Genomic DNA, 14,310 nt, shown 5'->3' on the forward strand with positions numbered 1-14,310 from the left:
TGCCAGCTGACTGCGGTTTGCCTTTGTTCTTTTTCCATTCACTTCCATCCTTGAGAACTCCCTGATCTAAACAAGCTATTATCCGTCAAGAGGAAGCTCAGCTGACCCACTAAGACTTTCCCGCCAAGGCTTGGACTCTCAGGGAGCTAAAATAAAAATCACAAATAACACACAAGAATGAGAGACTGCCCATCACCCCTTACACCGGAATCACCGGCACCCGCACAGTTCAAATCAGTGACCCACATCAGTTTAAATGTGGGACAGCCACTTTCAGGCACTATGTAAACACTCTCCCTTCCAGCTATTGTATGTGTGATGCATATTTAGCCTGGACAGGGAGGCTAATGAGTGTTATGCTGTGAACCTGCTGAATTTCCACACTGGAGCACATACATCGACGCGGAGCTGGGATCAAAAGAAAGAAAAATGAGGTAGCTTGTGGCTCTCAGCCAAGGATTACGAAGTTGTGAGCCGGTGTGAGCAGGTACTGGTGGCTCATCGCTTAAGCAACTCTGATGACTTCATGCTAAAAGACTCATTTGATTAGATAACAAACACAGATCTGTTCGGATAAGATGTTATAAAAATGATAAACAACTCTTTAATTACATTTACATAATGTATGCAGGGATAGACAAATCATTCTGTAAAAGTCAAGAAATAAAAACACCCCAACCACAAAGCAAATGCAGTTAAGTCTTAAAATGTAAAGGATTAAGTCATATTGTTTCATGTTTTGAAGAATGTTCATGCTGCTCTTTTCCATGCAAGCTCCAATGGGGACAAAAACACTAAAGTAGCCAATAAGATTTAAGTGTCAAGTTTTCTAATGTTGTATTTTATAATTTAGTCACTTTATGGAGATGAGCAGCGTGGACATTCTTCAAAATCAAGTCATCTTTTGTGTTCCAGGAAAGAATGAATGGTTTTAGAATGGCATGAGAGTGAATAAAATAAGTTTTTGGTTGGATGACATCACAGAAAAAGGCACTGGGGATCCTGAGGAAAGAATGTCCACATTTGCTTGAAGTCCTAGTTATATTCTGACCCAATACCATCAGACGATTACATAAATTTAAGACTTCCAAATAAAGCCAGGCATCAGATTTAATAATCAAAAAATAACCTTCCATTCTTGATCAGCAGAGAAAAATGTGATCCAGTAATCCAACATCAGCAGTGATGTATTTGGAATTCGGTCAGAGCAGCCAAAGAGGTTAGCACAGCTCACCGCAGCGTGGTTTAAAAGAGCAGTAGACGAAAAGTGTGGTTGAAAAGTGCACCGCTCAGACAAACAGCAGCAGGGAAGACATCTGTCCAGCGCATGAATCCAAATCCAGATATTAGTCGTAACCTTTGGTCTGTGGCAGATGGGAAAAACCAACAAATCTGGGTGTCCAAACATCACAGACCCTGAAGTGCGTTCTGCCACTCCACAGGGAGAGTTGAGGTATCGCTGCGGTCCACTGCAAACCAAATCAATCTGAAAGTACCTTCATATATTACATCTAAAAAATACATTATGGCCACTTTATTTCTTTGGTCCATCTGTGAGCTCAACCCCAACAGAGCTATAGTACAGGTACCTGCCTGTCACTGACATTTTTATGTTCGGTAGTGTTTGGGCCCTGATCTGAGGCTTGCTCAGCTTTTCTCCTCTTGCGGACCTGATAAAGATGGTTTTTGGACTTCTGGTGTGCTGGAGAACAGAATAGTTCAAATATTAAAGTCTGTCTTTGTAAGACATTTGAAAATGCATTGATTTGACCAGAGCAAAAACTCACCCGTCCATTCCAAGTCACCAATGATCACCTTATCGCAATGGTCACACATGTGGTGACTCCTCTTGTTGCGAGGATCCAGCCCATCTGCTCTGATTGGCTGGACAGATGGCTGCTCTCCCTGAAATGGTTTTAAAACAAGAGGTGTTTGTGAGAGTTGTTGGGGATAAATTATTGACACGAAAAAAAAAAAATCTTTAGAAATTATGATGGTCAAATACTACATACATACAAACAATACACACACACACACTCACCTAAAGGATTATTAGGAACATCATACTAATACTGTGTTTGACCCCCTTTCGCCTTCAGAACTGCCTTAATTCTAGGTAGTATTGATTCAAAAAGGTGCTGAAAGCATTCTTTAGAAATGTTGGCCCATATTGATAGGATAGCATCTTGCAGTTGATGAGATTTGTGGGATGCACATCCAGCTCCCGTTCCACCACATCCCAAAGATGCTCTATTAGGTTGAGATCTGGTGACTGTGGGGGCCATTTTAGTACCGTGAACTCATTGTCATGTTCAAGAAACCAATTTGAAATGATTCGATCTTTGTGACATGGTGCATTATCCTTCTGGAAGTAGGCATCAGTTGATGGGTACATGGTGGTCATAAAGGGATGGACATGGTCAGAAACAATGCTCAGGTAGGCCCGGGCCGGCAGGGTGGTAACAAAGCATGATACATTCATGTTCTCGTTCTGTTTAGGCAAAATTCTGACTCTACCATCTGAATGTCTCAACAGAGACTCATCAGACCAGGCAACATTTTTCCAGTCTTCAACAGTCCAATTTTGCGGATCTCGTGCAAATTGTAGACGCTTTTCCTATTTGTAGTGGAGATAAGTGGTACCCGGTGGGGTCTTCTGCTGTTGTAGCCCATCTGCCTCAAGGTTGTGCGTGTTGTGGATTCACAAATGCTTTGCTGCATACCTCGGTTGTAACGACTGGCTATTTCAGTCAAAGTTGCTCTTCTATCAGCTTGAATCAGTCGGCCCATTCTCCTCTGACCTCTAGCGTCAAACAAGGCATTTTCGCCCACAAGTCTGTGGCATACTGGATGTTTTTCCCTTTTCACACAATTCTTTGTAAACCCTAGAAATTGTTGCGTGTTAAAATCCCAGTAACTGAGCAGATTGTGAAATACTCAGACCGGCCCGTCTGGCACCAACAACCATGTCATGCAAAAAATTGCTCAAGTCATCTTTCTTTCCCATTCTGACATTCAGTTTGGAGTTCAGGAGATTGTCTTGACCAGGACAACACCCCTAAATCCACTGAAGCAACCGCCATGTGATTGGTTGATTAGATAATTGCATTAATGAGAAATTGAACAGGTGTTCCTAATAATCCTTAAGGTGAGTGTGTGTATATATATATATATATATATATATATATATATATATATATATATATATATATATATCGCAACGCAAACTATTATGCAGACCCACCATGGTTGGGTTCACAAAACAAATGATGATCAGTGGGGTTTAAAGGAGAAATTATTTGCCAACAAGAAAACAAGTCAAACCTTTTGGATGCAGTCCAGGATCTCTAAGGCAGGAGTAAGTACAGTAGTCTCCCAATTGGTCACATCTGTCACATCCAGACAGTAAACTGGGGGCACATTGCTAGCAGGTCCTGAAAATTCAGAAGACAAATTGACAAAAGACGACACTGATGAAATAGCATCTTGATTAAACTTTGCAGAATAATCATGGTGCAATCTAATGGTGTGAACACCGTGTTCCCCAGCTGATGTTCTTGACTAAATCTAATTGAGAAAAGTTAATGTTAAATCTTAGGAGCCTTAATGAATAAATTACTTGTGCATGGGTGCATGGGGGAAAACAATGACCATGATTTGCTGGTTATGGAGGAAAAAGCTAACACACTAGTAGGTAAAGTCAAAAAACGATGAAAGGATCTTTAAACTTCTTAATCTAACTATTAAAAATGTTAAAAGGTGAAGGGGAAGAAAGGTACAGAATATGTCTGGTGGTATGGTGTGGTGCAGGCAATCAGTATGGAGAAGCAGGGAGGGCCTGCAGCAGCAGGAACCTGCTGAATCACTGCCGCTCGATAATCTCAAACAGCATTCTGACACTGTCAGCAGAGACGACCTCACTCTACCTCGCTCAACGCTATTGATCCATGCACAATACAGCAGAGGTGCACAGATAATGAGAGGCCCGTATGTTAAACATGCAGAAGAAAGAAAAAAAACTGTCTCATACACATAAAACAGAAAATATTCCGTTTATTAGAGTATTCTGGCTCCATGTCTCTGTTATTTTGGTCCCTAGATGATATTTGGGATCTAGACAAAATATTATGATCCCAATTTCAGTCAATCTCTTCTCATAATTTGATGCATCATTCATGTCAGCAACACATATGATGCAGGGCAAGTAAGGTCCCGAAGTTCAACATTTAGGGTTGTTGTTGGCTGTACAATAGCCCGGCCCAATGCTTGGCTTAGCAAGAAACACTATGTGCTTGTTACAAAAACACTGAACACGCATTCTGAAATGTTGAGAAAACTTAAAATACTTTTAACAAATGCCTTTGAGATACAGTCATACATTTGTAAACTTGCCATCTGGGAAACAGAAACAACCTTTTTTCATAATTAAAAAAATCTCATCTTTTCCTTCAAATGAGAGGTCATGACCTGCTGTCAAGCTTTACTCAAATCCTTCAACTTCTGTAATTAGACAATGGCCAGCAGTGTTGGGGAAGCTACTCTGAAACCGTATCTTGACCAGCAACAAGTTACTCATAAATTAATAAATTAAAGTAGTTAAGCTACATTCAAGCTACCCTTCTGAAAAAGTATATAAAAACTACTTTTTTTTTTCTTTTTTTTTTCTTTTTTTTTTACATTTAACAATGCAAATAACTGAATTGTTAATGAAGTTATAAGTAAGATATTTGGGGTTTAAAATAACATACTGAAATGCAATCATGATTTCAAAGAGTATGGTGAATTCAGGTGGCTTGGGACTCATTTTCCAAGTCACTTCAATTGCATAAATTATCCCAATCATTTGATTTTGTAAACTATCCTATACGCACAATAGTAAAATATAGTTAGTTACAATATCTCAAACTGACTGTGAAAGTGCAAAATTGCTACAAATGTATAATCAATGCAAGAACAAAATGTATGCAACTTGAACTGAATATGGAGGCATTGTAAAACAAGCAGGTTAAACTCACAGCACATGTGGTATTTACTGAGAGTGAATGGACTGGAGACGTAAATCATCAGCTGCGAGCATGAACTCTGCGCTTTGATTGGAATCCCACAGCAACCAACCTTTGCCAAATGATAATCACACTACTATATCATGATTTTATTTTCTGTTCGATTAGTGTTCATTACAAAACTGTGGGGGAACAGATTATATTATGACGATTCATAATTGTAAAATGTGCAATAAAGCGGGAAAATTAACCAGTTAAAAAAGGCTATTATTCACCTCCTGTATGTGCTTTCCGATCCCTTCTACATGCAGTACTGTGATGGCACCATGTTTAAAATGGTAAAACAAACTGATCATCATATGGTATGCCATAGCACGTAAATAGTACATTTCTAGCCTTTTAAGTGGAGAAAACAACTTGCTCAGCAAATAACTAATGCAATTTGATTTGATCCAAGAAAACTAACTTTGGACATTGAAATGCCACTATGACCAATTGCAGGGGTTTGTCCTGATGAAGACATGAGAAGGTAAAATTTCCTGCGGTGATTACCAGTTTCAAAGCATCTGTCTGCTGTGATATTTTTAGAGCTATTTTCACAAGCTGACTAGTAGAACTCTCAAACTACTTGAAATGACGTGTTGTACATTCAAATGTTAGTTTTTCTTGAGGAAATGCTAGTAAAGCTGACAAATGCACACCGAATATGGAAAAGCTCTCAAGATGTGCAGCCGGTTTGTAAATTCTTATTACTGAATTGCACAATGGTGCTATAAAAATGGAGTGTTTGCATCCAAGAAGAAAGTGATGGGTAGACACATTGCTTCTTACATTTTTTTTTATAAGGAAACAACCTGACCTCTTGCAATGAGCAGAATGCATTTTGACAAACTACTGGGGACACAAAGTCAGCAAAGTAACACTAAGCCCTTCTATAACAAACATGATTTCTTGTTTTTACAAAACTGCTTTACAGTTACAACTGTATTATAATTTTTGCTGTTGAAACCCTCTTAAGAGATTACAAGGAGCTCAGCTCAAAAGAAGAATGACTGACGTAATAGAGAATTTAGAGGAGCCACCGAATCACAAAGATACTGCTGATAATATTATCCAGCCTTCACACCAGTTTGCCGGAGGTGAATGTTGCACAACTTACAAGGAGAAACATGCTTAAACACTTCTTAAAAATGCAATAAGGGTCTTAAATAATTACTATGCAAAAACATTTGCATAAAATGCAAAGTACACAAATGCTGAAGATCATTTGTAACCGTAGTTTAAAAGCTTATCTCAGAAAATCAAATTCTTTGTCAAACAGTTCCTCAACGTCTGGCAAAAAGGAACTAACAGTTTCTAATTTGACCCTCAGCCAACCACTGGACTGACTCCAAATGCAGGTACTTCCTTTTCACCCTGTGTTTGTTTACAATTAGAGCAGACCCAGATGACACCAATAAGTCTTACATAATCCTGAAACACAAGACAATATAATAATAAAGAATTCTAAACCTAAATGGCAAAGAAATATTAAAATGTGGCTATAACATATCATAAAATGCATTAAAATGAGATTTAAATATACTTCAAACACCTGCTGTATCAATTTTTTTTTTAACTGCACTATTATATAGGCATAGTGGCTTAAACACACCAAATAATAATTTTGAAAAATCCAAATATAGAATCCATTATCCAGCAAAAGACTGAAAGAATGGATGATAATAAAGATGTTTCATGCTCTAAATGAGATACAAACATCTTTATAGGACCAAATTTGCCTGTACATGTTTTGCATTAGCATCAAACACACAGGTGTTCCTTCACACAAACCACCCAGCGTCCCACTTAGCTGACGTAAAACATCTCTTTAGCCCAATCAAACATTGTTGCCTCTTGCTTGCAGTCGCTCCTAATCAAAGAAAGTTCTACAGTCTTTATGTCTGCTATTGTGCTCGTCAGAAAAGAGCGGCAGCAGGTGGGCCTGCACAGAGACACCTGGCCTACCTGAGCCATGTGGGGAGTGGAGGACTTTCTTTTTTGTACCTCTTTAAACTTCACTCTCGGGAGGATAGAAATTAGAAGGAACAGGGCAACGATGGCCATCTGGGGGTAAACAGATGCTGAATGGGGGTCTCTCCCTCCCACCCAAAATTAAAATCTCAGTGAAATTTAAGTCAAGTAATCTTGCCGGGCCTGAATGGTGGAAAAGACGAGAGAACAAGGGTCTCTAACCACAGAGATCTCAAATATCTGCCTCAATGAGGCGGCACCTCTCCAGCACACCCGCACCAGATAGCCACATGGCTGCCGTCTTTTAAAATGTGAAAATACTCCTCGCTCACCAACTAGAGTCTCTGAAGACATGGGCATCAGAAAACACACCGAGCGGTCACACCTGCTGCTGTTTGTGAAATAAGAGAGCCTAGGGCAGGAATGAAAGATGGAGTTGATATGGATTTCAGAACAGGACACCTGTTGGACAGCTGTAGGACTTTGTCAGTAAATTTTGGATATTCCGAACAGGAACTGAGGGCTAAGAGATTGACTGGCCGACAGCTGTAGCCATCAGAGTTCCAGCTGTAGGATGCTGAACACCTCAACAGCTGTGTTTTGCGTCTATCATCCCTTAATCTCATTTGCTAATAAATTACGTGGCCCATCCACAGTATTTCTCTGTACGTCCTCTCACAAGCTCATCAACACACATTTAATACACACAAAGGCCTGTATGCAAGCAGCTGGCAGCAGTCTTCCAGCGGGAATGTATTTTGGGAGTATGGGGCGTGTCCTGAGGTGTGCAGAGTGTAAGGGGACACTTTTCTATGTCGCACCTGTTGCGCATCCCACTCAGGTTTCCTCTATCGTTGACAAAAGACAAGAGACTGTTATTTAATGCTCACATTGCCTCCCAGATCCATCAACTGAGCCGTTGTCACAGTTATCTTCCAGTCACTCGGCCCAATCTCCCTGGGGAAGCACAGACGGAAACGGCGCTCAGGTTCACCCTAATCCCAAATTCAGCTGTTACACTGTCAACAGTAGGGTTCAAATGGACAAAGCTCTACAAGGAAGCATGCTGACAATTTGAACTGGCAGCAAATCAGTTGATTTTAATAAGGGTGGCATATCACAAGAATGGCTTTTCCAAAGAATTTTTGACTGCTCTAAGAGTGATATTCCCTTCCTTGGCCAACAAGATCACTATACCAAACTGGCCCATACCTATCATCTTAGAGCTTAATTCACAAATAACCAACAAATGAAAAAAAAAAAAGGAATGATGAATTGTTGATCACCTTGTAGAGGCCAGGAGGACAATGAACACAATTTTGCCCTCAATGACCCCACAGTCCTTATCCCAAGAGGCCACACCACGGACTCCAACCTCCTGCCACCAATCTGAATTCCAAGGAGTACACTAATGCCTGCAGGATTAGACCGGTCAGCTGAGGGCCCCATGAGGCCCTGGGATGCGAGGGGTGTGGAGGGAGGGATCAGTTAGGCCACTGACAGGCAGCCACAGGAGCTTAACCAGACCAAAAGCAGGTCAGAGTCCAGCTAAATGGGTGGGAGAGTGGTGGGGATGGATGCAAGGGGTTCAAACAAGGACAAAACAACCTTGAGATGCAATGACTTGAGGTCCACTGGCCTGGTGAACCTGGGAAGTAAGGCAACAGTAAAAGTTGACCCAAGAGTTTAGCTGCGTCTTAGAAATCTAATAGCAGCGATGTAGCACTCTAACTCCAGACAAGACTAGACTCTGACTCAAATCTGTCTCAAGTTCCAGTTCAAGACCATATTTTCAGGAGCATTAGGACTTGGCATGGACTTGAACCCTGAAGAACTAGTCTCGACTAGTTATTTAAAAAAAATGTTCTTGAACTTGAGACCAACTGGCTAACAGGGCTGTTAAAAGAGGAAATGTAGAGATGAATTTAGCTTGCTTATTATGCAATTACTGTCTAATGTAATTAGGATGGCAAAATTACATATTCCACACTACAGGACTGATCACTTATCAAAGCAACAGACCATGTGTTAAATATGAGGCTCTTCATATAACTCAAGGGATGAAGAGAGGCCGTAGAGGAAGGCCACGTTCACAGACACCTCACCTAAAGCCAGCTGCCCTTATGTTTAGGATCTGGCTGCATATGGCGAGACACAAAACTACTCTTAATGAGGGCTAGCCACTGTCTCTGCCTAATCTCATTAGGGCTAACAGGATTGTTGGTAGCCTCTGTAGGGATGGGGAGCAAGGGGTAATCCAGTCCAGGATCCTCAGAAACTGAGGTCAGACTCCAAAGGGAATGACTGGATAATGTTGTGAGGAACAGCACAAGCAGTGAAGGCCAAAGACTAGTTTAGTGAAAAATGTTTGGACCAACATTTTTGGGAAAATTATTTCTTTAAAATATTTTATACATATTCATTCTATAAAGAGTCCTTCACTTCCTTTCTCTAGAAAAACGTCACACCCTGACGTCACCAGCACACACACACACACACACACACACACACACACAGCTGTTCATCCATTGAAGGGTTTGCGAATTCACTGTTGTCTGTAAGTAAAAGTACATACTGTTACACCCAAGCTTTACAAGCATTTGATCTTTTATCAACCCAAGGCCAGTAAACACTGAACCCTGAGCCTTGGAATTTTGAGGCTGTCTGTAAGGGAGGGGTAGCCTTCAAACACACACACATAGTATTTCTACACAACTGTTTGTGTGTTTAATGGTCTGTGTGAAGTCCATCTCGTTAAAAACGGCTGTGATTACCTGACCATTGGACCGTACAGAAGGAAGCGGAACAAAAAGACACACACACAGCTCCAGTAACCTCTGAGGGCAACTGAAGCCAATATACAATAGACAAGCCACGAGTAAAGCCAACATATAATACACACCAATGAATTCAGAACTGAAATGAGTGAACTGCGGCTACATTTCCCTTGAGAGCAAATGTTATCCAAATTAAAGCCAGTGGCTACAATACACTGAACTAGCACAGCTGTGGTGTTACTTAGCATCCAGCAGCGGAGACTGTACCTCACAGACCATTAAACTCTCAAACACAAACAACAGGATGGAAAGGAAAGGGAGACTCGCATTAAAAGGATTCATGCATGAATTTATTCCAGGAGTATTATGGCTGGAATTACCTGCAGTTTGGTACCTTCTGGGGATCAAATAAGCTGCCTTCAGAACTTGACCACTACACCATACCAGCACCCAAACTTAGAAAAAGTGTGGAAGTGTATTCAGTGAGACTTACTCTTGAGGAATCGGTTGCGGACCCATTTGTTCTGTTTTCGGGCGTAGCGGCGGGTCACCTGCTTGAGAGACTCGATCCCTGTGAGAGGAGAAAATAATGTCACCAATATCTGATGGTCACAACAAATACTATGCGATATGTTTGTGGGAGATATAAAGTAAAAAAGTCATGCACGATGGGTTTACGAACACAATTTTAAGTGCTAAATAGCAAAACCTGGAGGAGGAGGGGAAGAGGAAGAGGCAGTTTCATTAAAACCCTCAGACGCCCCCTCTCTCAATCCACTTCCCCTTCAGTATATCCTCTTACCACTGGTGCCAGAGCACATTGGACTGTGTCTGTGCACCGATCACAGAAAGCAATATCTGCCAATACCGATACCAATCTTTTTAAAGCCTTCTTTTTATAATTTATAACGACACACAGTGATACTCCAATAAGCATTTTTAGAAATTTATTCAGGGCCTGAATTTCATTTTTGAAAATGGTGGAATTCCCCTCTTAGGTGACTCTTGTGAGAGGGGAAGCAGACTGTGCTTTCACAGAAGAGTTCACTACTGATCCCCAGCTGTTTACCACAAAGGAACAAACACATCATTTATCCATTATTTCAATTTTAAACATCACGGTCACTGAAAATGTTTTTTTCAGCATTGCAATTATGTTTTACACAGTGCAGTAATAAAATCTTTAACAGACATGTTTATACAATAAATATACACAACAAATTATTTAATGCTTTTACTTTTACATTTACTTCTAGTTTTATATATTAATCTGCTCAAGAAAGTGGCAAAACATTTAAACCACTTTTCTTACGCTATCACAAGCTTACCATTGACAGAATTAATCGGCTCTACTGCCTTTCCTTTACTATTACAAGCAATCCTGCCTTTCATAAAGAACATTGATTTTTTTACTTCCTCGAGTGGCATCTTATTGTCTTGTTTATCTGTACATGTACTGTACTAGTACTTGGTAGGGGCTCCTTTAGCTTTAATTTCTGCCTCAATTCAGTGTGGCATGGAGGTGATCAGTTTGTGGCATTGCTGAGGTGGTCTGGAAGCCCAGGTTTCTTTGACAGTGGCCTTCAGCTCATCTGCATTGTTTGGTCTCTTGTTTCTCATTTTGCACTTGACCATACCCATATATTGTCTGTGGGCTTCAGGTATGGTGAGTTTTGAATATTCGTTGCATTCGAATTTTAGGTGTGCATTAAAAAGCCTGCCTTATAAGCTCCAGGTATACTTCACATTACGTGTTCTGTTCCATCTCACGCAAACAGCTTCCACACAACTTTCAAAGGGGGATGAGCTCAACATGCAGCACCACTTCTGTCTCATCATTCACCTCGCATACGCGCAACATTTTTGTCAGCCTATCCAGTTGAAGCCACTAGAAAATAAAGAATGTAGAGAAGATCTTGTTTACATCAAAACCGTTCATACAGAACACATATTTCGCACATTTTCTAGAGGGACACGTAGGACTCGCGTCTCGCACAAGAGAGCTGCATGTTTAGAAAGCCATGTAAAATTAATGCAAGTTTAACTTTTTAAAAACATATCTCGAGACTTTATGGTGGGTTTGTATTCCCCATTCCACTGCATCATGTTTTTAAATAAAAAAACAACAACATTTATTCTGTGAGACTGGCTTTCCGCCCTTTGTATTTAACTATGCATGCATACATGACGCGGTTTTGTTTATAGTTGTTTAAGCAACTTAATTAAAATTGGTTTATAAACGTTATTTTAAATATTACGTATTTTTCTTCCACAGCCATGTTTTCTTATGCTTTGAATAAACGTTCATTAGTATTATTTTGCTCAAAGCGCCCTCTTGTGGTCCCAGGAGAAAAGCCAAAAGCTTTTCTTCACCCTAAGGCCATCCTTAAAAATAGTTTGGTTTGCAGTAACAGTAATTTTTTTTTTAAAGGGTCAGTAGGTAGGTCTATATTTGTTTAAGTTTCAAAGTAAAAAAAAAAGAAGTACAATTTTGGTGATGGTGATTACGTAGGTATGAATTTAAACAAATTAACATATCGTGACGTCACTGCCTGGGTCTTCAACCCGTGTCATCGGGCGCATCATTGCAAACCTCATTTTGATGCAGGCTATGTAGACCACAAACAAATTGAAATCTTTGTCAAAAACATGTTTATTGCATGAATTTCAGGTGAGAAGAAAACAAATGAGTTACTGTTATACTATTTTACTTGCATCCACCACTAGGTGTCAATGCAACCTACAAATGAGAGACCGTTTACTTTGCTTTCTTGGGTTGTCACTTTGAAAAAAATCCTGTTTGATTTGAGTGACAAGTGTTAATTGAATCGATTGTAAAATCGATTTTGCATGTCTAAATAAGTTTCAATCGCAAATAACACCAAATAAAGGGTAAATCCACAGACAACAAGCAGGACGAATGTAAAGATTCAATATATTGGTAAAGACCAATATTTCTGATGATTTATTGGCGTGAAGTTATGTGGACAATGACAAATTATCCACGTAATGCAACATTCTCGAAAAACAATAAACAGAGTGGACTGCCATAATGAAAAACATTTACTGCAGGCTTCAACGTGGCTGTTTACGATTAGGAATGTCAACAACACAAAAATCGCATACTTAGGCAATTCTAGCCCGAATCTATATCTGTACTGTCTGAATACCGGCAGAATTCACATTTCTGTTATAAAAAGAGAAACATTGTGCAGAAGTATTATTTGCTGTTATGAATGTGTGTCCGAAGCTGCAGTTGCTGTGTGACGCGTGTATATAAAAAAAAAAGAAAAAAAAAGAAAAAACAGAACGCACTCCGAGGGAGGGCCGTTAAAATCAATTTCCTATTTTCGTTTTTGAAACTTGTGTTGGTTGACGTCACTGTTTTTTTTTTTTTTTTAAAGAATGTAGTCTTTGTATGTAGGCCTAGGCAATTTAGATATTTACAATACTTACTAAAATATGTTATTTTATTGCTTTTGTATTAGTTGTTTGAAGAGTAAAAAGAAATAATTATAATTGGTCGGTCTTAACGCAAATGTACAACCGGCAAGTCGGTCGGACTAAAAGCAAAATAAATGTATAAAAATTGAGTCGGTCAGGTTACGGCAAACAAGAATATTTTTAAGGATGGCCTAACTGAAATTATGCATTTTAAATTTGAATATAATTTGAATTTTGATCATATTTAAGTACAAAATTCAAATTTAGTTTTTCAGCTATTTTGACAGCCCTACTGGCCAGTCAAGCACACCAACACCATGGTCTATTAACCAACTTTTGGTGCTTTTGGCAGTGTGGGCAGGTGCCAAATCCTGAAGGAAAATGAAATCAGCTCCAAATGAAGTACTCCAAAATGTTATGGTAAACGGGTGCAGTGACTTTGGTTCTCAAAAAACACAATGGACCAACACCAGCAGATGACATTGCACCCCAAATCATCACAGACTGTGGAAACTTAACACGTTGAAGTGGAAGCTTCTCCTCCCTTCCTCCAGACTCTAGGACCTTGGTTTCCAAATGAAATACAAAACTTGCTCTAATCTGAAAAGAGGACTTGGGACCACTGGGTAACAGTCCAGTTCTTCTTCTCCTTAGCCCAGGTAATTTTGCTTGACAATCCTCATAAGGCTGCACTTCTCTCAGTTGGTTGTGCATCTTTTTTCCCCACACTTTTTCCTTCCACTCAAATTTGTTTACATGCTTGGATATAGCACTCTGTGAAAGGCCAGCTTCTTTGGCAATGAATGTTTATGGCTTACCCTCCTTGTGATTGTCTTCTGGACAACTGTCAGATCAGCAGTCTTCCCCATGATTGAGTATCCTAGTGAACCAAACTGAGAGACCATTTTGAAGGCTCAGGAAACCTTTGCAGGTGTTTTGAGTTGATTAGCTGATTGACATGTCACCATATTCTAATTTGTTGATATAGAGAATTGGTGTTTTTTTTGTTAAATGTGAGCCAAAATCATCACAATTAAAATAACCAAAAGACTTAAACTACTTCAGTCTGTGTG

At 39.8% G+C, this 14,310-nt stretch overlaps 1 protein-coding gene across 4 annotated transcripts in view; it reads right to left on the reverse strand.

Moving 5' to 3' along the window:
• Positions 1-579: 579 nt before the first annotated feature.
• LOC113119571 (tRNA dimethylallyltransferase) overlaps positions 580-14,310 on the reverse strand; it is a 42,827-nt gene continuing 29,096 nt past the window's right edge. For all 4 annotated transcript variants that reach the window (XM_026289148.1, XM_026289147.1, XM_026289146.1 and 1 more), the window contains 4 exons: positions 10,287-10,364; positions 3,325-3,434; positions 1,788-1,905; positions 580-1,702 (listed from right to left, as the gene is read on the reverse strand). In XM_026289148.1, the coding sequence (XP_026144933.1) occupies positions 1,575-1,702; positions 1,788-1,905; positions 3,325-3,434; positions 10,287-10,364 (434 nt within the window). In that variant the 3' untranslated portion in view covers positions 580-1,574. The remainder of the gene's footprint in view (positions 1,703-1,787; positions 1,906-3,324; positions 3,435-10,286; positions 10,365-14,310) is intronic.

The sequence above is a fragment of the Carassius auratus genome, chromosome 19 (genome assembly GCF_003368295.1).
Source record: "Carassius auratus strain Wakin chromosome 19, ASM336829v1, whole genome shotgun sequence".
NCBI classification, from domain to species: Eukaryota; Metazoa; Chordata; class Actinopteri; order Cypriniformes; family Cyprinidae; genus Carassius; species Carassius auratus.